General features: G+C 47.4%; 1 protein-coding gene and 1 long non-coding RNA gene across 3 annotated transcripts; one reads left to right on the forward strand and one right to left on the reverse strand.

Moving 5' to 3' along the window:
• Nucleotides 1-287: 287 nt before the first annotated feature.
• Nucleotides 288-16914, forward strand: GPR83 (G protein-coupled receptor 83). Its single transcript, XM_020887833.2, has 4 exons — nucleotides 288-1562; nucleotides 6498-6623; nucleotides 9850-9983; nucleotides 13921-16914. The coding sequence occupies exons 1-4, from the start codon at nucleotides 1200-1202 to the stop codon at nucleotides 14543-14545; spliced, it is 1248 nt and encodes a 415-aa protein (XP_020743492.1). The 5' UTR covers nucleotides 288-1199; the 3' UTR covers nucleotides 14546-16914.
• Nucleotides 3714-14532, reverse strand: LOC110133708 (uncharacterized). 2 transcript variants are annotated; one of them, XR_011490071.1, is made up of 3 exons: nucleotides 14287-14532; nucleotides 13741-14119; nucleotides 3714-4062 (listed from the first exon to the last, which is right to left on the reverse strand). It is a non-coding gene; the product is annotated as an uncharacterized lncRNA (long non-coding RNA). The 2 variants fall into 2 exon arrangements; XR_002312854.2 differs by having other exon boundaries at nucleotides 13988-14119; nucleotides 14287-14529.
• Nucleotides 16915-25874: the final 8960 nt, after the last annotated feature.

The following is a 25874-nucleotide window of genomic DNA, read 5'->3' on the forward strand; positions in this document are numbered from 1 at the left end:
ATGAGGGGGGCAGTTACAAGTAGTCAACCAATTACTGCATACAGGGCCCAGAGCAATGTGGCGGGATAGCTCCATGGGACTGAAAACTCCACATACAGGAAAAGGAAAGCTTTCCACCAAGGCCAGAAAAGTGAAATAACTTGCTTAGGATTTCAGAGCTAGGACGTGACAAAGCTAGGATTTGACTCTGATTCAACAGGATTGGATGGAATGGATGGCAGGGCAGGAGTGACTGGGAAAGACTTGGGTGTGTGTGTGTGTGTGTGTGCGTGTGAACGATGAGGTGAGCAAAATACCAAGATTTCCTGGAGAAGTAGGTGGGAACAGAAAACAACATGGATAACATCCCTTACAGATACAGCTTCAGAAACGTCCATGGCAGAAAACTCAGTTACCCAAGAAGTGGGCACAGAGCTGTTTACCTCCTTTGATTCCTGGATCACACCAGGAGAACTGCTCTGAAGTGTTTCCTTGAAAAACAAGCCCGCACCCCCGCTTAAGTCTCAGTGAAGGTAAGAAAGCGAAGGCTGGCCAGCCTCCCAGGACATCTGAAGTTCGGTCACTGAAGACGCTTGGAGAAAGTCTACATCGATATCATTGTTCACTTTGTGCCAGAACGGCCAGGGCCCAGGGACCCACCTCAGCCTGAAACCTGCCAAGACTGACAGACAAGATCAGAACAGCCCCAGCGCAGAACCAGCTGCTGCCTGGAGCGGGCACACCCAGTCGCTGCCGCGCGCCCTCCGAAACCCCAGCTGCCCCGAGCGTACACCTCCCGCTCCCTTTCGGACGGCTAGGCTTAAGCAGAAGGCAGGCGGATACGAGTCTTAGCGAAACAGCCCTGAAGCCCAACTGGAGTTTTATTTCTAGAGCGAGAGCGGGCTGGGGCCGGGGGTGGAGAGGAGCTCGCCGAGCCGGTGCGCGTCACCGTCGCCCGGAGAGACGCCGCGCCGCGCGATCGGCAGAGGCGCTAGCTCTCCCGCAGCCGGAGGGAGCGGCTCTTTCGCAGCGGAGACACGAAAGTGGCGCGGGCGGCCCGGAGCGCGCGATCGCGGGAGGGAGTCAGGCGGGGAGCGGCCGCCCCCCCGAGCGCTGCGAGGCCCGGGGTCCCAGGGCGCACTGCCCGCGCGCTCCTCTCCCCGTTCCCGAGAGCACGTACGCGGCCCGCGGGGCGTCCCGGGCGCGGGGCTCCGGCAAAGATGACCCCTGGCTGGGTGCTGCTCTGCCTGCTCCCGGCGGTGCGGGCAGCGGACGAGCGGAGTCCCGGGGCAGCCCTAGCGGGTCCCAATGCCTCGCACTTCTTCTGGAACAACTATACCTTCTCTGACTGGCAAAACTTCGTGGGCCGGAGGCGCTATGGGGCCGAGTCCCAGAACCCCACGGTGAAAGCCCTGCTTATCGTGGCTTACTCTTTCATCATCGTCTTCTCCCTCTTCGGCAACGTTCTGGTCTGTCATGTCATCTTCAAGAACCAGCGGATGCACTCCGCCACCAGCCTCTTCATCGTCAACTTGGCTGTTGCAGACATCATGATCACGCTCCTCAACACCCCCTTCACTTTGGTGAGCCGAGGGCTGGGCTCTGTCACCCTGGGTCCCCTCCCTTTCGCCGCCTGCTTTATCCCTTTTCCCGTCTGTTCCCCTCTCTGGCTGTCTTCCTGCTTCATCTTTCTTAGTCTCTCTCTGGTCGACTCATCTCTCGTCGCTCTGCCTTGCCCTTTCGTCTTGGTGTGTCTGTTTCTGACGCTGTCATTCCGCGTTTGTCTTTCTGCCTGTCTGTCTCTCCAGCGCCTGTCTCTGTCCTCTGTCTCTGGTTCTCTGTGTCTTCATCTATTTATTTCTTGTCTGTGACTCTCTCTGCTTCTGCTTGTCTGTCTCTATCTCTCTCCTCATGCGTATCCTTGACACTTCTTGTCTGTCTCTCTGTAGTATTGTCTTTCTGTGTACTGTCTCTCTCATCACCTTCTAAGCCAGAGCTTCTGCAGCTCATGGCACTGGGATCAATGGTTTGAGTGTCTGCAGCCAGGTGTGAGTCAATGACCATTTCCTGTGTAATGTCACTGAGCAAGAGTCTGCATGATGATGGAGCAGTAAATCAAAGCCCCTTGAAATGCCAGCGTAGATTGTTAGGTCACCCCACCCCCATTAAATATAGCCCATTAAATGCCATTAAATGCCCCCGCCATGGGATGCTGCTTGAAGCCAGGATGAAATATGAAACAGTTGCTATTTGTTAATGGAACCTTGGGTGCATTTTCCTAGACCACTTAGTTAAATTGCATTTCCCTTCTGTGGTTTGCCAGTGAGGTTGTGTATGAAGTCTGCGTGGTGGAGGACATGCGGGTGGGTGAGGTGGGCTTGGGCCCCAGGGCAGGGGTGGCCTGGGGGCACTTGCACACGGGTAGGGGGAGAGACCCCTGCCCCGCCTCTCTTCCCCAACTTCCACTGAGCCTGGACTGCGGAGTGGTGGTGTCACTACTCTTCTTCCATGTCTTGGGACTGCGGTGCTCATGGATGATCAAAACTGGAAGAGCTATGACCAAGCAGTCATCATGACAGGAACTCCCTCTATTTCTGCAGCATGAGTTAGGCTTTTTTCCAATTTATGAACAACCTTTTTGATACTTGAGTTATTACCAAACCCTATCTGTTCATATGTCTTTCTCTCTCTTTCTTACATACACCACACACACTCAACCAGAAATAACAGACAAGCAAAAAGAAGGTGAATTCCCAAGAGCCTATACATGTGTGTGAACATCCTTTCAAACATTACATTTAAAAACTGTGTCCTCTCTCTTGTCTTTGCTTATGAGAGCATCACTCCCTTTTGGCAGATGAGAAAATTGTGGCACAGAGAGGTTCAGTCGCTTGTCCAGGTCACTTGGCTGGTAACTGGCAGAGCCAGCATGAGAATTTGGTCCTCTGACTCAGGTACGGCCAGAGGTCTGTCCATGAAGCCCCCAATTAGGGGGTAGGGGGTGGGACCTCTTGGACCACTGCTCTCAACCACTTTCCCTACTCTCCTTTCTGCCTACATCTACTGGATTCCTCAGGGGCAAAGAGACTTCCAGATACCTCCCCCTACAACGTACACACACACACATCTACTCCCCGCCGACTGCCTTAAAGCACAGGAAGTGCATCTCTGGCTCCTCTTGGCTCCCCCTTGGCTTCTGACTTGACCATTTGTAGTCCTGGGGGGTGGGCTAGGCCACCCAGGATAGAAGCCTTGGAGCACAGCCCTCTGCTGCTGCCCAGAGCAGGGTGAACGGCTGGGTCTGTACACAGGGTGGAGGGTGGGGAGGGGAGGCCAGGCTGCAGTTCGGAGCTGAGAGCCCCTACCTGGAGGATCGCCTGCAAAAGAGGGGGTGTCAAGGCTCTGAGGACCCAGCCCCTGCTCCAGGTTGATCCAAACCAGCGTGGCCTTCAACCTGACCCATGCAACCACTCCAGTCCAATTCCCTATCAGAGCTTCTGAGGAGCTGGCGATCAGGGTGAGTCAAAGGGTTGATGGGAGGGTCTTCTAAACCTCAGCCAGGCTCCTGGATGGGTAAGATGTCCTGTCTTTGGGCTAGTTGATATCAATATCCCTCCTCCCTGTTCTCCCTTCCTGTCCACTTTACATACTATGTCAGCATGAAAACCAGCGCTGGTTGATGAGAGAAAAGCAAATAATTACTCACAATTACTGTGGCAGAGGTGGGCATAGAGTGTGGTGGAGCCAGGAGTCAGTCCTTTATTTTGATCTGCCAGAGTCCCATGAGCGGGTCAAAGGAGACTTCTCAAAAAACACAACACTTCAGAGGGGCTAGGATGAGTAGGAATTTCTCAGGCTGAGATGCATGTTCAGCGCAGGCAGAGACTGGAGAGGACAAAGGCAGGGGTGTCCAGGTTCGTGGTGTGTTGAGCGCTCACTGCAGCTGCAGCGTTGGGGCAGGATGCACCGTGGAGGAGCCGCGGGGCAGGAAGAAGCAGAGGCAGCCAGGGAAAGGTGGGCCGGCTATGAGTGGCCTGGATGCTCAGAGGGTATCTGGCTCTGTCTTGAAGGCCATTGATGATTCTAAGCAGGAAGGTGACGGAATCTGACTTTTGGTTAAGAAAGCACTGTCAGCAGTGTGAAGGCTGAATTACAGGGGGACAGACTGAAGGACTAGAAAGCTGACTGGAGGCTGTGATAGTCCAGGTGAGAGATAAGGGGGCTCCAAGCAGGCCGTGGCCTTGGGACTGAAGAGGAGGGAGTGAACTAGGAAACCCTTCAAGCAGCACTGCTTGGCTTTGGTTCTAAATTGACTGTGGGAGGTGAGAAGCAGGGGTGCCTGAGGGTTTCCTGCTGAGTAGTGTCACTGGGCTGCTCGCATCCCCGTGGAGCTCCTACCTGCCTATTCCAGAGAGAACAGTGTCCGTAGTGTGTGTACCAGGTTCATGATCGGGTCAGACTTGTCCCCCGTGTTTCTCATGCACACGCTCTAGTCAAATCATTCCAACCCTTGTTGCCCAAACAGCTCCTGAGATTCCTGACTTTGTGCCAAGCTCATTGTTCTTACTTGCACACGGGCAAATCCTACTTATTCTGTAAAGCGTTGTGTCCAACTCTTTGAGAACCCATGAGCTATAGCCCTCCAGGCTCCTTTGTCCATGGAATTCTCCAGGCAAGAATACTGGAGTGGGTTGCCATTTCCCTTCTCCAGGGGATTGAACCTGGGTCTCCTGCACTGCAGGTAGATTCTTTACCATCTGGGCCACCAGGGAGGCCCATTCTGTAAAGCTCATCTCAAATGTCTCGTATCTTATAATAATGGCAGCTAGTAGTTAAGTACTTGCTATGTACCAGGCACTGTTGTATCTGGTTTACTCATGCTCTCTGCTTTACAGGTACTTGATTTTTATAGCAATCATGTGAACAAGGGTTAGCCCAGGAAAGTGAGGTTCACTGGGCCTAAGTGCCTTGCCCAAGGTGACAGCTATCAGTAGCAAATACTCTGCTGTAAATCACTGCTCGACATTCTTCCTGTCGAGCTGACTTGCTCTATTTCTTTGTGTCATCTCTCTCTCAACCTCAGCCCACTCCCACCTGCCCTGGTGACCCTTTATCTGGGCCTTCTGTGGGGCAGGGGTCCCACCCCTGGGCCACAGACCAGTACCTAATGGGACCCGGGCCCCACAGCAGGTGATGAGCGGTGGGCAAGTGAGCGAAGCTCTGTGTTTACCTGTACCCTTCACTTGTTACTGCCTGAGTACCTCCTCCTGTCCATCAAGGCAGCATTAGATTCCCCTTGGCGCACGCGTCCTACTGCACTTGAATCATCCCAAAACCCTTACCCCCCATGATTTATCTTCCATGAAATTGGCCCCTGGTGCCAAAATGGTTGGGTATCTCTGCCATTGGCCATTGACTATTTTCTATCTTGCATCTGAGATACCTGAGACCTCCTCTTCCCAAGTTGGGAGCTCCTTGATCAGAATCAATGCCTGATCCCTTTTGGGTGTGGAGCATCACTCACAGGAGCTCAGGCGCTGAGTGAGCAAAGAGCTATGGAAGATGTGGGTTGAAGCCTTTCCTGCTCCCCGGGCCCCACACACCCTGAGAGCTGGTCTCCTCTTTCTGCCCAGACCCCGGCCCCTGCTCCCACATCTGCAGATCCCTGGGTCTCCTTCCCAGATGACGTGTCTCGAGGCCTGCTTAGTCAACATTCTGGGGCACAGCCCACATGCTATGTTGTGACTCTGCAGACTTGTCTCCTCTGTGAATCTGAACTCATAGGAGCCAAAAATGAATTTGGTTATTATCATAAAAATAGCTCCTATTTATTTCTAATCATATCTTTCTAGCAATCTGCCAGATATTGTATTCCATGTGCTGTAGTCTTTATCTAAAAAAAAAAAAAAAAAAAAGCTAATCCTTACAATAAGATACAGATAGACTCATTAGAAAAGACCCTGATGCTGGGAAAGATTGAGGGCAGGAGGAGAAGGGGACGAGAGAGGATGAGATGGTTGAATGGCATCACCGACTCAAAGGTCACAAGTTTGAGCAGGCTCCAGGAGACAGTGAAGGACAGGGAAGACTGGAGTTTGCTGCAGTTCACGGGGTCACAAAGAGTTGGACATGACTGAGCAACAGAACAACAAAAGAGATTTTTGAGCTCCCCTTTTGTTTTTTGCAAATGAGGAAACTGAGGTTAAGACAGATTACCTACCTTGCCCAAGGTCACACAGATAGAAAACATTAGAGGCGGGAAATCTGACTCCAGAACCCATGTCCTTTGCACTCTGTCCTGGCACCTAGCAGGGCCCGGCCCCAGTAGCAGGATGAGAGTCTGCTGAATTGGGTGATGGAGAATGAGTTGTGCTGGAGGAAAGCATGTGAGACCCACAGTTTGGCAGTGCAGAGTGGAGCGAGGCGGGGAGAGGCCTCCTGTGGGACGCTGCCCGGAGACACAGGGAGCCGGGTCAGGGGTCAGAACCTACTCCTGACGCCCGCGGGTTTGTCTGCAGGTCCGCTTTGTGAACAGCACGTGGGTGTTCGGGAAAGGCATGTGCCACGTCAGCCGCTTCGCTCAGTACTGCTCCCTGCACGTCTCCGCCCTGACGCTGACAGCCATCGCTGTGGACCGCCACCAGGTGAGGGCTTCACCCCTGCCCTGCCCTGCCCTCCCTGGCGTTGCTTACCAGGGCGCTCAGGACAGTGCTTCAGCCCGTTTATTTTTAAAGACTGTTTCTGATGTGGACTGTCTTTAAAGTCTTTATTGAATCTGTTACAATATCGCTTCCGTTTTATGTTTTGGCTTTTTGGCCGCGAGGCATGTGGGACCTTAGCTTTGTGACCCGGGATTGAACCCACACCCCCTGCATTGGAAGGCGAAGTCTTAACCACTGGCCTGCCAGTGCAGTCCCCTAGTCCATTTTGCAAAGAGCCTATTTGTCTTCTTACTGACCAATATGAGCACTAAATTAGGCATATTAAGTCCTTTGTGCTAGGGGCTGCAAAACATTACTCCCCATTTGTTATTCCAGTGAAGACTCCCTGCTGGCATACTGTGCATCAGAAATGACTGAGCTTGTTTTGGGGTGGGGGTGGGGGAGGGGGGATAGGAAGGATAGGAAGGCAAGTCTGGAAAATGACAGATGAAAAGAGAGTGGCAGATAATTGCAGGTCGGAGGCAAGGCTGCTGGCTGGCAGATGAGGTGGATATCCCTGGGCCTGGCTATAGAGGAGGTACACCTGGGCTTGCGGACAGGGAAGCGTGCAGGCGCAGGTGTTCAGCAGGGTGTTGAGGCCCTGCTTACCATCCTGCCCCTTCAGATGCACATGGGAGGCTATGGTGAAGGGAGCCAAAAAGGACCTGACAGCGCCCGTCATGGAGGAGGGTGGTTCCATGCGGATGCCTGGCATATGCTGATTCAGTGAACCTTGGTTATAGACTTGGGTCTGTGCAGAGTCACTGGTCACAGGTTCAAGGAAAGGCATCATCGCTTGCACACCACCATATGCCTGGTGACTGATGAAGGGAGGAACAGCCTTGAGGCGTGAAGCTGGCTGCAGGCTCATGCTCAGATTTCTAGAAGATTGTTAGTCTGCTCTGAGAAGACACAGGGGCACCTGCAGGCCAGTATCATACGGATAATCAGGACAGAAAGAGAGAGAAATTTAATTCTAAGGAGCTCCAAGAGTTACAACAACAACCAAGAGATAGGAAGCTTCTAAGGTACAGACTCATCGGGAGAATCCTCAGTGGCTCAGCAGGTAAAGAATCTGTGTGCAATACAGGAGACCCAGGAGACTTGGGTTCCATCCCTGATTTGGGAAGATCCCCTGGAGGAAGGCAGGGCAACTCACTCCAGTATTCTTGCCTAAAATCCCATGGACAGAGGAGCCTGGCAGGCTACAGTCTATAGAGTCACAAAGAGTTGGACACAACTAAAGCAACCTAGCACACATGCACACTGTCCCTTTGGTATTTATGTTAAGTTGTTTTGGTGCAAAGTATCTAAATGTTGCATACAAATATTTCCTGCCTTTTCTTAACCTTCTGCCCTAATTCAACAAGAAGGACTCTGAATCACCTCACCTTTACTTGGGCTATACCTACTTCACTTAATACAGCTAACTGAGGGTCCACCCTTGGACCAAATGTGGGTCTGAGGAACAGGGGGAGGTCTTGCACACACTGGCCACACTACTGTGACATATACCCACACATGGGATCCTGTCCCAGAGCCTACAGGTTCTTGGAGCATCCAGGGCCTCTGACCCAGGCTTCCACTCCCTTTATTGACCTGAGCCATGAAGGAGTGTGAGAGGCAAGGATGGCAGAGTCCAGAATGGAGCTGTGTTGGGCAGCTTCTGAAGCCTAGTCCATTCCTCCGATAAACCTTAAGAGACTGGGAGAAGACTGTGGAAGAACACAGTAGAAAGTCCAGTGTGTCCTGGGATGGCATCCTGAGGTGGTGGCAGCTCTTTATGACCTCTCCTCCTGACCCTACTCACCCCAAACATCTTTTTCAAGAAATAATGATTCTAACCTAGCCACCTGGGTGTCCATCAACAGATGGATGGATAAAGAAGATGTGGTGTATATATATATATTGGAATACTATTCAGCCATAAAAAAGAATGAAAGTTTGCCATTTGCAGCAATATGGATGGATTTGGAGGGTATTATGCTAAGTGAAATAAACCAGATGGAGAAAGACAAATACTGCATGATATTACTTATATTGGAATCTAAAGTAACACAGCAAACTAGTGAATATAACAAAAAAAGAAGCAGACCCCCAGACATAGAGAACAAGCTAGTGGTTACCAGTGGGAAGAGGGAAGGAGGAAGAGGCAATGTCTGGGTAGAAGATTAAGAGGTACACACTACAGGTATAAAATAAGCTACAAGGATATATTGTACAACACAGGGAATATGGCCCATATTTTACAGTAACTGTAAGCGGAGTATAACCTTTAAAATTGTGAATCACTATATTGTATACTTACAATTTATATAATATTATACATCAACTATATTTCAATTTAATAAAAAGAAAAAATGATTCTAACCTTAAAATGAGGTTGCTGTGAAATTCCCAAGTCTTTATTTAAACCTTTTAGGATAATTGATTGGCATATAGTAGCAATCGGTTCTAAGATGCTTTTCAGCCCAAAGCTTCTAGTGCTGGTTTTATTTGGGGCTTGGGAAAGCTGGGCCCCACTGCAGTTTAATTGGATTGGCCAAATAGTTCGTTTGGTTAGTGAGTATGTTGTTCAACACAGTTCTTGGTGAAAATGAAAAATGTGTCTTTTATTAGTACTTAAAGCTGAATGAATTTTTTGGCCAGCCCAGTAGAAACGACTTTCAGAAACAGGGGTGACCCCCAAATAAAGGTCGATGCAGCTTCCCACAGTAAGTGGTGAGGGTCTCACCCTGTGTGTGTCACCTTCTGACCCCTCGGAGCCCGTTGTAACCTAAAGGATCTGGGCAGACAGGATGAGGTCCTGAGGTGGAGGCTGACCGTGGCTGCCCCTCTGCCAGCCCCACTGTGGGTGTCGTGAGGACAGACCACCCCTTCACTCTTCCCTGACCTTCTCACTGCATCCTGCTTCGGTCAGGCATGACCTACCTGCAAGAGCCATTTGAACTGCCTGAAGTCTCTGAGTCCAGATGGCATCCTCTTTCTACCCCCAGAGCTTGGGCAGTGGGGTGGTGTAACTCAGGGGCTCTACAGTGAATTAAGGGGTACTTGATTTTGTAAGTAGTACCCACCTGCCTCGTTGTGACAAGTGAGCCACATCATCTGGATTTCTCATTTGCTTCAAGCTGTCTTCTGCCAGTGACGCCCAGTTTTGCGTGTTTTCCAGGTCATCATGCATCCGTTAAAACCCCGGATCTCAATCACAAAAGGTGTCATCTACATCGCAGTCATCTGGACCATGGCAACGTTCTTTTCACTCCCACACGCTATCTGCCAGAAATTATTTACCTTCAAGTACAGGTGAGGTGGACCAGTAGGCCTGGGGGCCTGGAGGACCTTGACAGATGGAAACTTGAGCCTCCTCTGAATCTCAGAGTTACTAGCACCTGCTGTGCCAAGCTGGTCTCTCTGCTTCCTTCCCATCCTGTTGCTTCCAGGCCTCTGCCTATCCTCTGCATTTTTTTTTTTTTTGCTTTTTTTTTCTCATCCTTTCTTCTAAACACTTTACAACTCTTCCTTGTTATTCTCTGTCCCTTTGTTTGCAAGGTCAAGGCAATAGCAATCAGCTTCTGCCACTGGGGACATATACTCACCCAGACTGAAATTCAGAATCACCTAGTCCCTGTTTAAAATGATGAGGTTTAAGTTCTCTTGCACCAACCTACAAACAAACCTGTATATATATGTCTAAGTGTCTCAGGCAGGATGCTGTCCCCACACCTACCTCTCATTTATCATATGCTTTGTCTTGTGCTCTTATAGAAAGGAAAGCACCAGTGTCTTGAAATTTAAATAGTTGTGTGTGTTGCTAGCTTGTTAAAGGTGACCTCCCCTGCTAGACTGTGAGGTTGGGGGGGAGCTGGCTCCACTTCTGATTTTGTCATCTTGCTGTCCCTAGCATCTAAATGACTGTCTCCATATCACAAGCTCTCAGTACATATTTGCTGAATGAATGAATGAACAGAGTGATCTTTATTAGTTCATAGTTGTTTTAACTGAAGTTCTATAGAAACAGATCCTGAGATAAAGGATGATGCATGTGTCCATGATTTTTAAGAAAGTGCTCCCAGGGGACTTCCCTGGTGGTCCAGTGGTTAAGAATTCTCCTTCCAATGCAGGGGACGTGGATTCAATCCCTGGTTGGGGAACTAAGATGCCATGTGCCGAGGAGCAACTAAGCCCATACTACAACTACTGAGCCTGCTCTCCACAACTAGACAGCCTGCATGCTGCAGCTAAGACCTGACACGGCTGAATAAATAAAGGAAGTGCTGGATTTCCCTGGTGGTACAGTTGATAAGAATCCACCCACCAGTGCAGGGGTCACAAGTTCGATCCCAGGTCTCGGAAGATTCCACATGCCGTACAGCAACTAAGCTCGTGTGCCACAACTGCTAAAGCCTGTGTGCCCAGAGCCCAGGCTCCGCAACAAAAGAGGCCCCCACCATGCCCTGCTCGCTGCATCTAGAGAAAGCCCATGCGCAGCAACAAAGACCCAGTGCAGCAACAATAGAATAATTAATTTAAAAAATACCAATAGATTTCTACGTACTTAAAATTTTTTAAAAAATCACCCTTAAAAAAATAAATAAGTGAAGTGCTCCCAGGGTGGTAGATGCTGGGGTGGAGAAGCAGGATGGCAAATGCGGAGAGACCGAGGGAGGGCGTGGCCTGCAGGGGGCGCTCCGGGGCAGACTGTAGCTGCGTCTGCCGGCTTGGAGGTGAGGGAGCTGCGCTCTCTTATCCTGGGAAATTCTTAGCCACTTCTAGCTCTTGGTGAATCTGGGGAAAGTGTCTTCAGTGGCCTTGGGGTGGTCCTAGGCTCCTGGAAGTCTTGGGTACCAGCTGTGTCTGTGGGGTGGGCAGGAGCTGGGGCCCAGTGCCTCAGACCACCGAGGGGTGCCCTGCTGGCGGGTCTTCCCGTGTGTTGCCTCACCTGAAACATACATTTACACACACTCCTGTGATGTAGGCGGGCTCCAGAGAACACGCTCAGACGGCCAACTTGAACTAATTTATGAAGAATCCGTGCCTGAATTCAAGGATACCGAATGAATCACGTACCCACCCCTACTGAGCGCTCAGCTTCCCCATCTGCCTTCACATGTGGAGCGCTGTTTCTTTTTTCTGATAACAAAAGCAAAGAGTGTTTTCTTTGTTTCACTAGTGGCAGCCACCTGTATGTACTGATATTACAAGATCAACAAGCTACGTGATATGATGAGAAAGTAGCAATTCTGAGTTGCTGCTTAAAGATTTTACAGGATGAAAACCCTGCTGGCCTCAAAAGTCTGGACATTTAAATAAAGACCTGAGCTTAGGTTTCCTGCCACAAGTTCCTGCCTTGCTTTTTCCAGAGAATCTTTTAAAATGTTCATTCAGAATTGAGCCTGTGAAAAATTTGTGACCTCCACCCCAACCAGCTTGTAACAGGTGCTTGCTGCCCTGCTCTCTCTCTCTTGCCCATTGGGCACCTGGGAGTAAGGATGGCATTTCTCCCGGCTCACAGCACCCCCAGCTGGGATGTAAGTAATTGTCTTGTGACTTTCTTTGTGTGAATGTATTAAAACTGTGCCTTCAATCAAAATGGCCCTGGGATTTTTGCTTCCCCAAAATTGGAAGGAAGTCCTGAGGGAACTCCCTGCTGCCTTGTTCAGCAGATCATAATCTGCATGTTCTTCATCCACCAGCTCCAGGTTTTCCAGTACACATAGGTGTCCTTAAAGAATTTGGAGAGGACCAGGTACATTCCATAGAAAATAAGTATTTTTGTCTGAGTGGCTGAAGGTGTATGAGTTCCAACATTGCCACTCACATTCTCAAGACTCACTATTTTTTTCCCCCCATTTCTTGGATCTCTCTGGAATGAAGGTAGGTTGTACAACAGAAATTCCAAGATTTCCTCGAATCCATTGTGCTCCCAGGATGAGTTAATTCTAAGACTAGGAACATCAGTGCATTTATTTATTGAACAAACATTTATTTGGCCTCTATTCTGGGCTAGGAACAATACAAAGTAAACACACAGAGTAATCTAGGTGTATTTCTCTTTCTTAAAAATTGAAGTAGGAGAAGGAAATGGCAACCCACTCCAGTATTCTTGCCTGGAAAAGTCCATGGACAGAGGAGCCTGGTGGGCTGCAGTCCATGGGGTTACATGACTGAGCATGTGTGCACGAGGGTGGAGGGAAATGGGTTGGTAGCAATAAACTGGTAGAACTAAAAAAAAAAAAAAAAAATTGAAGTATAGTTGATTTGCAGTGTTAGTTTCAAGTGTATATCAGACTATTTTCTCTTATAAGTTATTACAAAATGTTGAGTATAGTTCTAGATGCTATACAGTAGGTCCTTGTTATCTATTTTATATGTTATAGTTTTTATGTTAATCTCATCAAATATTAATAATTTATAAGTTAATATTCATCAGTCCTGAATATTCATTGGAAGGACTAATGCTGAAGCTGAAACTCCAATGCTTTGGCCACCTGATGCAAAGAACAGACTTATTTGAGAAGACCCTGATGCTGGGAAAGATTGAAGGTGGGAGGAGAAGGGGATGACAGAGGATGAGATGGTTGGATGATATCACCGACTCAATGGAGATGAGTTTGAGTAGACTCCAAGAGTTGGTGATGGACAGGGAGGCCTGGTGTGCTGCAGTGCATGGAGTCTCAAAGAGTCAGACACAACTGAGTGACTGAACTGAACTGAACTGAATCTCAAACTCCAAATTTATCCCTCTCCCCTGACCTTTCCCCTTTGGTAACCATGTTTGTCTTCTATGTCTATGGGTCTGTTTCTGTTTTGTATATAAGTTCATTCCTGTCATTTTTAACGTTAAAAAAATTGTATCTTTTTTTTAGATTCCACATATAAGCAATATCATATGATATTTGCCTTTCTCTGTCTGGCTTACTTCATTAAGCATGATAACCTCTAAGTCCATTCATGCTGCAAATGACATTATTTCATTTTCTGAGTAGGATTCCATCATATATGTGTACCATATCTTCTTTATCCATTCATTTGTCATTGGACATTTAGGTGTTATTCTTACCTTTATAGAACTCCCAGCCTAGTGGGAATGCTGAAAATGTAGTCAGATAATCAGGCTGCTCATCATCTATGCTTCAATGGATGGATGTACCAGGAACCCACGGAAGAGAGAGGCCAGTGTTCCTGGGATGTGGCTTTTCCACAGTAACTGCACATTCTCCTTCTCTCCCCCTATCCCCAGTGAGGACATCATCCGCTCCCTGTGCCTGCCAGACTTCCCTGAGCCAGCCGATCTCTTCTGGAAGTACCTGGACTTGGCCACTTTCATCCTGCTTTACATTCTCCCCCTCCTCATCATCTCCGTGGCCTACGCCCGTGTGGCCAAGAAGCTGTGGTTGTGCAACACCATCGGCGACGTGACCACGAAGCAGTACCTGGCCCTGCGGCGCAAGAAGAAGAAGACCATTAAGATGCTGATGCTGGTGGTGGTCCTCTTTGCCCTCTGCTGGTTCCCCCTCAACTGCTACGTCCTCCTGCTGTCCAGCAAGGTCATCCGCACCAACAACGCCCTCTACTTTGCCTTCCACTGGTTTGCCATGAGCAGTACCTGCTACAACCCCTTCATCTACTGCTGGCTCAATGAGAACTTCAGGGTCGAGCTGAAGGCGCTGCTGCGCATGTGCCAGAGGTCGCCCAAGCCTCACGAGGGACAGCCGCCCTCCCCTGTGCCTTCCCTCAGGGTGGCCTGGGCGGAGAGGAGCAGCGGCCGCAGGGCTCCTCCAGCCAACAGCCTCCTGCCGTCCTCCCAGCTGCAGTCTGGGAGAACAGACCTGGCGTCCGTGGAGCCCATTATGACGATGACTTAGAGGAGGAGGCGGGGAAGGGGTGGGGGTGAGGGGCTCTGTCTGCTGAGGAGGCTGGCAGAGCACCTGAGAAGAGAGCCTGGGAAAGTCTGTCCTCACACATGATGAACTTCACATGCCAGAAACAAGTTCCTGCAGAAGCCCGAGGTCGCTTGAGTTCCCACAGAACTCTGTCCAGCCTCTCGGCTCCATTAGAGAAAACAAAAAGGCAACTTCCAGCTCAGCACATACTGGTGAACTTCCGCCTGAGACATGCTGGTTCCCCGAGCCAGAGGACCCGGGACAGCTTCCGCTCACATGGGGGTTGAGTTAGGCAACCGCTCCCAGCAGCCAGGTGGCCGCCTTACAACTCCCCACCACTGAGCACTCGTGATGGACCGGGAGTCAGACTTGGGGTGTGCACAGCCCAGGGGCACAGCGCTGCTTGAGAAAGGACTGTTGGCCAGTGAGAGGTTCGCCAGCCAGAGCTGTTGTGGAGCTTTGAATGCCTTGCTTTCTGAAGTTGCTGGAGCAAGATGAATCCCAGTTCTATGGTGGCCCAACACATGACAAGAAAGGGCTAACTGGGTTCTTTACTTTAGTCAACAGGAATTACTGAGTTTCCTTAAAACTAAGAAAAAACTCTCATTGAAAGTTTGAAACATTCAGAAAAGCACAAAAAGGAAAACAAAAACTACTCCCTTCTCCCACTAACTTGTGATAAGTTCTGTCAAAATGCTATGGATTTCTTGGCAACTTTTTTCTGTATGTATGTCTGTGATTTTCGTTTCATGTTGAATTACAGTTTTCCATTTAGAAATAAGAAATACGAGCATAGCTGAGAACTCCTGATCCCCTCTCTGAGGAGTAATATCTACTGGAAGAGTTAGATGAGGTGAGAGAAGAGCCCAAGGAGAAAACTGTCCCAGAGCAGACAGGCTGCCTGGTCTGCAGCCTGCAGTGGGAAGGGCCCGGTTAAAGGACCTCTCTTAGGATGGTGGCCATTGCGATAAACCAGGAACAAAACTCATCCAGGAGATACAATTCCTCCTCTCCAGCAATCTCACAGAACAAGATGTGATGAAATACTGCTCTGCTTTTGCAGGAGATGAGAGAGCAGGCTTTCCAACAGGCTCTGAAGCTGTCTAGACATGCTGTTTCTCCTCTGTGTTGTCTGAATAGTAAGGCTTTTTCACACCAATTTCCACAAGACAGCTCACATTCAACCTTACTCTGGTGGCTCACGTGGTACTTATCAAAACCTATGGCATCATGATGGCCCTGAATAACGCAACTTGCCAGAGGAACCTCATTCCAGAGATGATGAGTGTTTTCATCACCTTCTGTCTGGTCCTGAGTGAGTCACGGCGTCACTCAGGAGAGAGGTGCCCCAGGCAGAAGAGAGCTTCATTCACAGCCCTAAGCAAGTGCTGCTCTCACGCTTGTTTGAGGTTTCTTTCTAGCAACCAGAGAGATTCTGAAAGCAGACAATAGCCGTGGAGCTGAGTGGAAAACTGAGGCTTGGGAGAAGGGGTTTGTCTGAGGTTCACTTAGATCTCTTGGCTATTAACTGGGCTTTGTCATGTCATCTGCTGCCCTAAAATGAATCATGGGGGTTCATCATACTAGTCTCTCTGTTTTGGGGATGTTTGAAAATTTCAAGCTGTAAAGTTTAAAAAATCATCTGAACAGTGGGTAAAAAATTGACTTTCATGGGACGTGCATGCTATGTTGCTTCAGTTGTGTCCGATTCTTTGGAACCCTGTGGACTGTAGCCTGCCAGGCTCCTCTGTCCATGGAATTTTCCAGGCAAGAATACTGGAGTGGGTTGCCAAGGGATCTTCCTGACCCAGGGATCAAAACTGGGTCTCCTGCACTACAGAAAGGTTCTTTATCATATGAGCCCCCAGGGAAGCCCATAGGTTCCAGCTTCATGGGAGAGAGGGAGGCTTTTCGGCCCATAGGGATACCAGGAGGATTTTTTTCAGCCCACATGGCTTCCAGGCCTGAGCCTATTGCCCTTTAATGCTGTCATGGCATCCTTTGAGCCAGAAAGAGAGCAAGTGGCAGAGCTTTTGAAAGTTTGTCCTGCTCTGAAATCAGAGGGAAAAGTTTCCCTTCACTTCCTCTTCTCTGAGGGCCTTTAGAATTGCTGCCAAGTCCCAGGAAAGGTCTTTCTCTAGTGGAAGTCCCGCCCCACTAAGGTCTGGGTCCGCTGTCAGTTCTCCGTCTCCGGTCTCCCTCCACTTCATCGACCTTCCCTGTGTCTCAGCAAAATGTGCTTTGTGTTTATGAATGTGACGCGTGTCACTCTGGAACCTCTGTACCGTGCTGTTGTGAAGACTTGACTGTAACTTGTTCCAGTGTCAATAAAATACATAGTGGCTGTGTGGTCTGTGCTTCCCAGACTGATGATTCCAGTTGGCGGCTTTCAAATAGGGGTTCATGTGGATTAGATGAAGAGTGTGTGGATATCTTCAGCCTTCACCTCTGCATCTTACAGCTGAGCAAACACAAACAAACTGAGCGGGTAAAGAACCAGTTGAAAGCCTCTGAGTAGCGCTTCTTCCATGGTGCTGGCTGCAAGTCCCCTCTTTTGTGATTGTGAGTCTGTGTTGAGTGACTGGGGGCTCCATCTGGTCCTTGGTGATCCCAGAGATGAAGCTGCCACTCTCACACGAAGGGTGCAGTGGGTACAGTGTTCCTAGTCACAGGATTTCTGCCCACGCTGGACCGAGGCTCCCCCTCTCTGACCAAGTAAGCTGGGTAGGAGCATCTATAAGCAGCTCTTTGCAGAAAACCCCTCTCATCAGGGTTTTGCAGGCAGCCCCCTTTTCTTGTCACTTTAGCATAAAGCTATATTGTAACTAACTTTTAGACCAGGTACCCCCATGCTGTAATCACCTCTGGCCCAGGCACAACTTTCAAAATTTTAATCACACAATACCTTGCCTAACTTGTCAGTTCTTTCTGTAAATCAAAGGAGTAGAAATGAAGAAATAATTTACAGATGACCAGATCTCTTCCCTGGCTTCCCCTTCAGTAATCTTGTGAACAAACTGTGTGACCAAACTGTGTGAACAAGACTAATACCTAGAGGAAGGTCATGAGGAGATGACAAGCCTGCACACAGTGGGGCATGGTGACCACTCTGACCCCCATCTCAGGGATTAACTGAGACGACTTCCCTCTTTCCCTGCAAAACTTCCCTGGCTGAACAGCATCTTCAGAGCTGGTCTTTGGGAGACACTGACCCCAGCATCTTCCCAGATTCCTGCTATTCTGATTAAAGGCATCTTGCCTTTCTACCAGCATTTGTCTTTCTCCTTTTCTCTCTCATGTTGATTTTTTTCATATTCTATTTTTTTTATTTTTCCATTTATTTTTATTAGTTGGAGGCTAATTACTTTACAATATTGTAGTGGTTTTTGTCATACATTGACATGAATCAGCCATGGATTTACATGTGTTCCCCATCCCGATTCCCCCTCCCGCCTCCCTCTCCATCCCATCCTTCTGGGTCTTCCCAGTGCACCAGCCCTGAGCCCTTGTCTCAGGCATCCAACCTAAGCTGGTGATCTGTTTCACCCTTAATAGTATACTTGTTTCAATGCTGTTCTCTCAGAACATCCCACCCTCGCCTTCTCCCACAGAGTCCAAAAGTCTGTTCTGTACATCTGTGTCTCTTTTTCTGTTTTGCATATAGGGTTATCATTACCATCTTTTTAAATTCCATATATATGCATTAGTATACTGTGTTGGTCTTTATCTTTCTGGCTTACTTCACTCTGTATAATGGGCTCCAGTTTCATCCATCTCATTAGAACTGATTCAAATGAATTCTTTTTAATGGCTGAGTAATATTCTCATGTTGATTTTTGAGCAGTAAGCAGACAGACCTGATTTGGTAGCACTTCCACTGCATACATAATTACCCTGATGCCATCCAGAGCCCAGGAAATCAGTGTTAAATAATGACCCAGAAGGGGATTTATTGTACCTGGGGAATGTTTGAAAGAAGATGAAAGGCAATGGAGAAGAGAGAGCTAGGACCTGCTGACAGCTCCTGCATGAGACACCTTGCTGAATGTTTCTCAGCCCGTAGACTCACTTCCCTCAGTATTTCTCCAAGGTGGCTGTTTATTATTTCTACACTGCAGGTGAGGAAACTAAAGCTCACTCTCAGTAAAGATCCTACAGCCTAATCTTGAGGTTAGGTTCTGAGAAGCCATGTAGGAAAAGAACCTGACTTTGTTTTTAATTTAATGTTCTATGAATTTCCTTGATTATAGGGCACTTTGGGGAACAAAACTTGTTTATCCCAAAACCAGTGCTTGAGTTACATGCTTTAGGAAATGGTTGACTGCCATTTGGTGGGTTCCAGGGCCCCTTGTAGCCCCGTGGTCAATGAACTCATGCTAGCAGAGCAGGGCAAGTATCACGCTGCCTTGTGGGCCCCCCCAGTTAGAAGCATCTTCCCAACCAGCTGTGAGCCATGGCTGAGTGGCCCGGCCCTGCTTATCAGCTGTGGCAGGTGGACGGCAATAGCAGCCGTCTCACAGCCGGCCTGGGTCTCAGGGTCTGCAGGCAGCAAGAGAAGAGCCCGGCTGGACCCTTGCTGCTCCAGGCAGGCTGGGACATTTCCCTGGGTCCCTAGGGTAAAATGGGAGCTATGCCAGAGTGTCTGTCTGGGCTCGTCCGGGAAGAGGGGCTCTTGTGACATCCACTGGGTAAAGATGCTTGTCCTAGAACATTGCCCACGGATGGTAGAAGATGCTCCTAGTGCTGTGGGGTCAGGACGTCAGCACCTTGTTTTGGCCTCTGTGTACCCTCCCCACCCCATCACTCTGTCGCCTCACCCCTGCCCTCCTCTCTCTTGTCAAGGTGTATACACTTAGTAAAGGAACAAATACAGTACATGCAATGCTGAAGGCTTTGGGGGGAAAGAATAACCAGTGGTATTTAGCGTGAGAAAGCCCTGGGGTTCAGGTTTTACAGCCTCTCTTGACGAGACTAAGCTATTTGCTGCTTCACGCGAATGAAGTACTTGATGTTAACAGCTCCTCCTCGTCTCCTCTTTTCAGCCTAGCAGGGCCTCTGTACTCAGACTGGTCATGAATTTAAGTTGCTCAGCTTCAATAGGCAAAGGAATCATGAACACAGGGTTCAGGATATGGTTATCTCAGGTGGAGGAGGGGTAGGCGTTGGCAAGTGGGGTGATGGGAACCACGTAGTTGTAAATAATTGTCAAGATTCTAACTTCAGTCTGGAGCAGTGGGTTCGTGGGTGCTTATTAGTTGATTTAAAATCACCAATCAAGTGGCTAAGCAAGTAGCTAAAAGCAGGTCACAGCTCGACAAACATTAAGAGCATGCCATAAACCCAGGGCTATGATTCGTCCATTTCTGTGCCTCTGCAGTCTATACACAAACAATAAGCCAGTAGAAATGGAACCTGGAGGTCCAGGCCTTCACCTTTCTTCCCTGCATCCTTCCAATCAAATTGCGTCTGTATTTGTAGCATTAAAACATTCAAATAGAGCTCACTGCTGAGACAAGTAGGACAGGACAACTATATTTATTTTTTAGAAGCAATCTTGTATTTTCAGATTTAAAACTTGCCTCCTCATTTCTTTGCTTTTGTTTTCTAACCCGTCACTCTTGCTAATTCTGTCCCAATTGTTCAAAACAGTTAAAGCACCATTGTGAGGTGGGCACTCAGTGCCCCTCGCCTCACCTGCTGTGCTGCTTCTCCCGGGCTAGCTGACTGGACGTCTGCTTAAGTCTAGTCAGCAGAGCGGGGTTCCCTGGTAGCTCAGTGGTAAAGAATCCTCCTGCCAATGCAGGAGACAAGGGTTTGATCACTGAGTAGAGAAGATCTCCTGGAGAAGAGAATGGCAACCCACTCCAGTATTCTTACCTGGAGAATCCCATGGACAGAGGAGCCTGATAGGCTACAGTCCATGGGGTTGTAAAAGAGTTGGACACAACTTAGTGACTAAACAATAACAATTCAAGCCAGCAGAGAACCTGCTTTCTCAGGACTCACCTTCTCCTCCCCTTAGTGGGTAGATATTCCAACTTCCTAGATCTGTTTCTTCCTCATTTTCCATTTACTCCTTTGCTTTGGAAGCTACATCTTCCAGCTGCTGTCCAAGAAAAGAAAAAAAATTTTTTGAGACCTTATATGTCCTGTGTGTCTGTGCTCAGTCACTTCAGTCCTGTTCAAATTGTGTCTGACTGAATGTGTATTGTGTATGTGAATGTATACAAATGTATGTGAATGTATTGTGTATGTGAATGTGAATTGTGTATGACTGTGTCATAGATTGAAAATTACTGTCTCTCAGAGTTTCAAAGGTATTTTATTAGTTTTCTGTTGCTGCCATACAGATTATGATTGCCTTAGTGGGCTAAGAGCTTCGCTGATGGCTCAGTTGGTAAAGAATCTGCCTGCAATTCAGGAGACCTGGGTTCGATCCCTGGGTTGGGAAGATCCCCTGGAGAAGGGAAAGGCTACCCACACCAGTATTCTGGCCTGGAGAATCCCATGGACTGTGTAGGCCATGGGGTCACAAAGAGTCAGACAGGACTGAGTGACTCACTTTCACTTTAGTGGGTTAAACAACACAAATGTGTGCTCTTACACTTCTGTGGGCAGGTCAGAAGTCAGACTCAGGTCTCAGAAGGGCAAAAGTAAGATGCAGGCAGGGCCCCATTCCCTTGTGCAGGCTCCGGGTCTGATCGTTTCCTTGCCCCTTCCGGCTCCCGAGGCGGCCTGCACTCCATGGCTCACGGCCCCTTTCCTCCAGCTTCAAGGCTGGCCACCCGGCACCTCTCTGATCTTCTCTAGTCTTGTTTCCCCGTCTCTCCTGCTCCGCTCCTCCACTTTCAGGACCTTTGTGATTCCACTGGGTCCACCTGATTAGCACAGGCTACTCTCCCCTCTTAGTCAGCTGACAGCAGTCCTGATTCCAGCTGCAGCCTTCATTCTGCTTTGCCTGGTGCATTCACAGGTTCTGGGGATGAGGATATGGAGATCCTTGGGAGGCCATTATTCGGCAAACCAGCACTGCTTGTCTGCCTTCTAGCACTTCTGCTGAGAAATTGGAGGCTTTTCTGACTCCCAGTCCTATGCATGCAACCCAAGATTACCTACCTTAGGTAGCGGCCAAACAGGGGGTCAGAGACTGTCATAAGAATCACTGCTTCTGCCCCATCAAGTATTTAATATAAGCACCAACCTGTGCGATCCCCACAGGCAGGTGATACTGCTCAGAGATTGGATTTTCACTGGGAGGATGAGCTTCAGGGGCTTCCACCAACACTGCTGTACCTGTCCTCGTGTGTTGGTTCTGCTGGTTGCTGAGTGTTCTGACTGTATACTTATGTACTCAGGACTTAGCCATAGAATAAACTCATGAACCCAGTATGAGTGGGACATAAGCGACAATTTCATTTGTCACTTGACTTCCACAAGTCCCCCTCTCATCTGTGAATTGCAATGTCTTTTTTCATCTCTAAGAATTGGTGGTCCAAAAGCCAGAGTCCAATTAACTCCAAATGTATACATTGGCCATTGCACAAGCCCCTTTGGAGAAAGGACAGACCATTGATTAATGAGCTGACCCTGCTGACTGTAACAGTAACCATGGTTTCTGTGCCACTAGGAGTGAGTTACTATGTGGCTTCTGCCATCCCAGAATCAATCCCATGAACCTCATGGAATCAGGGAACTCATTTCTAGGTAGCATCCTCACATTCATTTTTGATGCTCAGAAGAAATCGACTTTGGTGGTTTTACATAACCCTGCGTTTCCACCACTGGTGTGTTTCTCTATGTCAAGGAGAGGTCTGGGCCCTCTCAGAGGACACATTTAGGGTTGAATGCATGGGTCACACCTCCTAAATTCACTTCAATATTACCATCTCTCAAAGTCTTTCTTTCTAAATTTTACTATATAATATCTCAAGTGCTTTATGGCATAGACCACTATTGAGATCATGGGCTTCCCTGGTGGCTCAGTGGTAGAGAATCCACATGTCAAGTAGGAGACACAGGTTCCACCTCTGGGGCAGGAAGATCCTTTGGAAGAGGAAATGGCAATCCACTCCAGTATTTTCGCCAGGGAAATCCCATGGGTAGTGGAGCCTGGTGGGTTACAGTCCGTAGGGTTGCAAAAGAGTCAGACATGACTCAGCAACTAAACCACCAGCACTACTTAGCCCAGAGACATAGAAACCTAGCAAACAATTAAAACCATTTTCAGGACTACAAACAGCTAAAAATTATCTTAAAAAGTGAGAACAATTTTGGAACTCTTGTACTTTCTGATTTTAAAACTTATTACAAAGTTATAGAAAAAAAAAACCTGTGATACTGGCATAAAGATAGTCATACAGATCAATGGAATAGAATAAACCCTCACATATATGGTCAAGAAATTTTCAACCAGGCTGCCAAGACCAAAGAGGGAAAGGAGCACATGGTGTTAGGAAAACTGGATATCCATATGCAGAAGAAAGAATTTGGACCCACGCAAGATGGATCAATTACCTAAAGAGCTAAAGCTATAAAATTCTTAGAAGAAAACATAGGGTGAAAAAAAGTCTTTACAACTTTGGATTTGGCAAAGATTTCTTGAACTTGGCACCAAAAGCACAGGTGACAAAAGTTAAGAAGTTAAAAATTAAAAGTTTTAATCAAAATTAAAAGTTTCTATCCATCAGAGGAAACAGCAGAGTAAAAAGACAACCTTTAGAATGGAAATATATTTGCAAATCATATATTTGACAAGACATTAATATACAGAATATACAAAGAGCTTCTACAACTCAACAACAATAGCAACAAAATCCAATTTTAAAACAGTCAAAGGACTTGAATAGACATTATTCCAAAGAAGATACCCAAATGGCCAAAAAACACATGAAAGAAATTTCAAGATCACTTATTAGGGGGAAATGCAAATCGAAATCACAGTGAGATAACATTGCACACCCAGTTAGGATGGCTACTATTAAAAAAAAAAAGCAGAAAAAAGAACATCAGTGTTGGTGAGAATGTGTGGAAACAGTAACTGTTGGACACAGCTGGTAGGAATGTAAAATGGAACAGCTGCTGTGGGAAACAGTATGGCAATCCCTCAAAAAATTAAAAATAGAATGCCATATGATCCAGAAATTTCACTTCTGGTTATATACCCAGAGGAACTGAAAGCAGAGTTTCAAAGAGACATTTGTACATCCATGTTCATAACAGCATTTTCCACAAGAGCCAAAAGGCAGAAGCAATCCAAGTTGATGAATGGTAAAAAAAATGTGGAATGTACACGCAAAGAAACATTATTCAGCCTTTAAAGAAGAAGGAAATTCTGACACATGCTACAGTGTGGATGAAACTTGAGGGCTTTATGCTCTGTGAATAAGCTAGTAACAGAAAGACAAATCATGTATGACTTCATTTACATAGGAGTACACAGATTAGTCAAATTCCAAAGGGTAGAGTTGTTTAATGGGTATAAAGTTTCAGTTTTGCCAGATGAAAAAAGGTTCTGGAGGTTGGTTGTACAGTATAAATGTATTTAACAAGACTTAACTTTACACTTAAAAATAGTTAAGATGGTAAATACTGTTATATGTATCTTAACCACAAGTGTAAAAAATGTATATAACTTGCATGTCAAAAACAAAAAATCATTCTCAGTAACCCAAACTTAATCCACTGACTCCAGAATATCTGGTGTATATTCCCATGTTGATAAACTCAACCTAATCTACATTTTAATTTCTCCCTCCCTCTTCTAACACTCTGATAATCTATGCTCAGATATGTTACCTATGTATTTGTAGATTTCAGTTATTTAAATCATGCAATTTGTTTAGTATGAAACATCTCCTTTGGGCTTGGTGATGTGAGTGGCCCCTCCGGCCCCTGGGATCTAGAGGTAAACAGGAGGTAGTAGGGGTGGGAACTTGAAGAGGCTTGACATTTCATTTCAAGGAGTCCTCTGATGAGGTTAGTATGTAAGCAGAGTGGACCAACCTCTGCAGATGGAGAGAAGAAATTGTTTCTTCATGCAAGAGAGGCTCAATGAAGTTTGCAATTATTGGAGTGGTCTGAATTGCCCACAAATACACCTATTTCAGCTTCAGGGTGCTGCCTTCCCCCTGTAAATGCCTTTACTTTTACATTAGAGACCAAGTGAGGCTGTCAATTCAACTGATATTGTACTTCGGCAGGCCACTATGTTTGATTAGCCACTGTATTAGCTACATGAACTCTGCATTTTTGAGAAACAAAAAATTCTTTTAGGGCAATCATGGAATATCCCTCATCCTCTGATGTAAATTTTTCGGTCTATCATTCTCTTTTTAAAACTATTATAGCTGAGTTAAAAGCAGCTGTCCCATCTCACAACTTGTCTACTTCTTATGTCCACTATAATGGTCAATCTCTGTGGCCACCAAAGCTTTGCCTTCCATAGGCAATCCATTCCAAATGACTGTGGTGGATCATTTAAATAACCGCTCAGCCAAAGCATACTCTGGAACCCCTGAGCCTCTTCCTGTGATGCTAACCCATCCTCACTGACTATAAACCTAGGAAACTAGATAATGAATTCTGGATTCTCATTCCCTTGAAAGTCTATAAGCCTGTCAACATTTCTGGAACAAAACTTTCTTTTGATTCAAGCATTAAAATTTTTCTTAATTGAAGTATAATTGATTTACAATGTTGTGTTCATTTCGGCTATATAGTAAAGTGACTAAATCATATATATATATACTTTTTCATTATGATTTATCACAGGATATTGACTATAGCTCCCTGTGCTATACAGTGGGACCTAGTTGCTTACAAATTCGTTACTAATCTTTGCTATAGAAAATGAAGCCACTCTCAGTTCAGTTCAGTTCAGTCGCTCAGTCGTGTCCAACTCTTTGCGACCCCATGAATCGCAGCACGCCAGGCCTCCCTGTCCATCACCAACTCCCAGAGTTTACTCAAACTCATGCCCATCGAGTCGGTGATGCCATCCAGCCATCTCATCCTCTGTCGGCCCCTTCTTCTCCTGCCCACAATCCCTCCCAGCATCAGGGTCTTTTCCAAATGCGTCAACTCTTCGCATGAGGTGGCCACAGTATTGGAGTTTCAGCTTCAGCATCAGTCCTTCCAATGAACACCCAGGACTGATCTCCTTTAGGATGGACTGGTTGGATCTTCTTGCAGTCCAAGGGACTCAAGAGTGTTCTCCAACACCACAGGTCAAAAGCATCAATTCTTCAGTGCTCAGCTTTCTTCACAGTCCAACTCTCACATGCACACATGATCACTGGAAAAGCCATAGCCT

This window comes from Odocoileus virginianus, chromosome 10 (assembly GCF_023699985.2).
Source record: "Odocoileus virginianus isolate 20LAN1187 ecotype Illinois chromosome 10, Ovbor_1.2, whole genome shotgun sequence".
Classification (NCBI taxonomy): domain Eukaryota; kingdom Metazoa; phylum Chordata; class Mammalia; order Artiodactyla; family Cervidae; genus Odocoileus; species Odocoileus virginianus.

Coding starts and splice junctions, on each gene's coding strand:
- GPR83 (XM_020887833.2), top strand. CDS start 1,200: ATGACCCCTGGCTGGGTGCTGCTCTGCCTGCTCCCGGCGGTGCGGGCA. Junction 6,624..9,849: donor TCGCTGTGGACCGCCACCAG/GTGAGGGCTTCA, acceptor CGTGTTTTCCAG/GTCATCATGCATCCGTTAAA. Junction 9,984..13,920: donor TTATTTACCTTCAAGTACAG/GTGAGGTGGACC, acceptor CCCTATCCCCAG/TGAGGACATCATCCGCTCCC.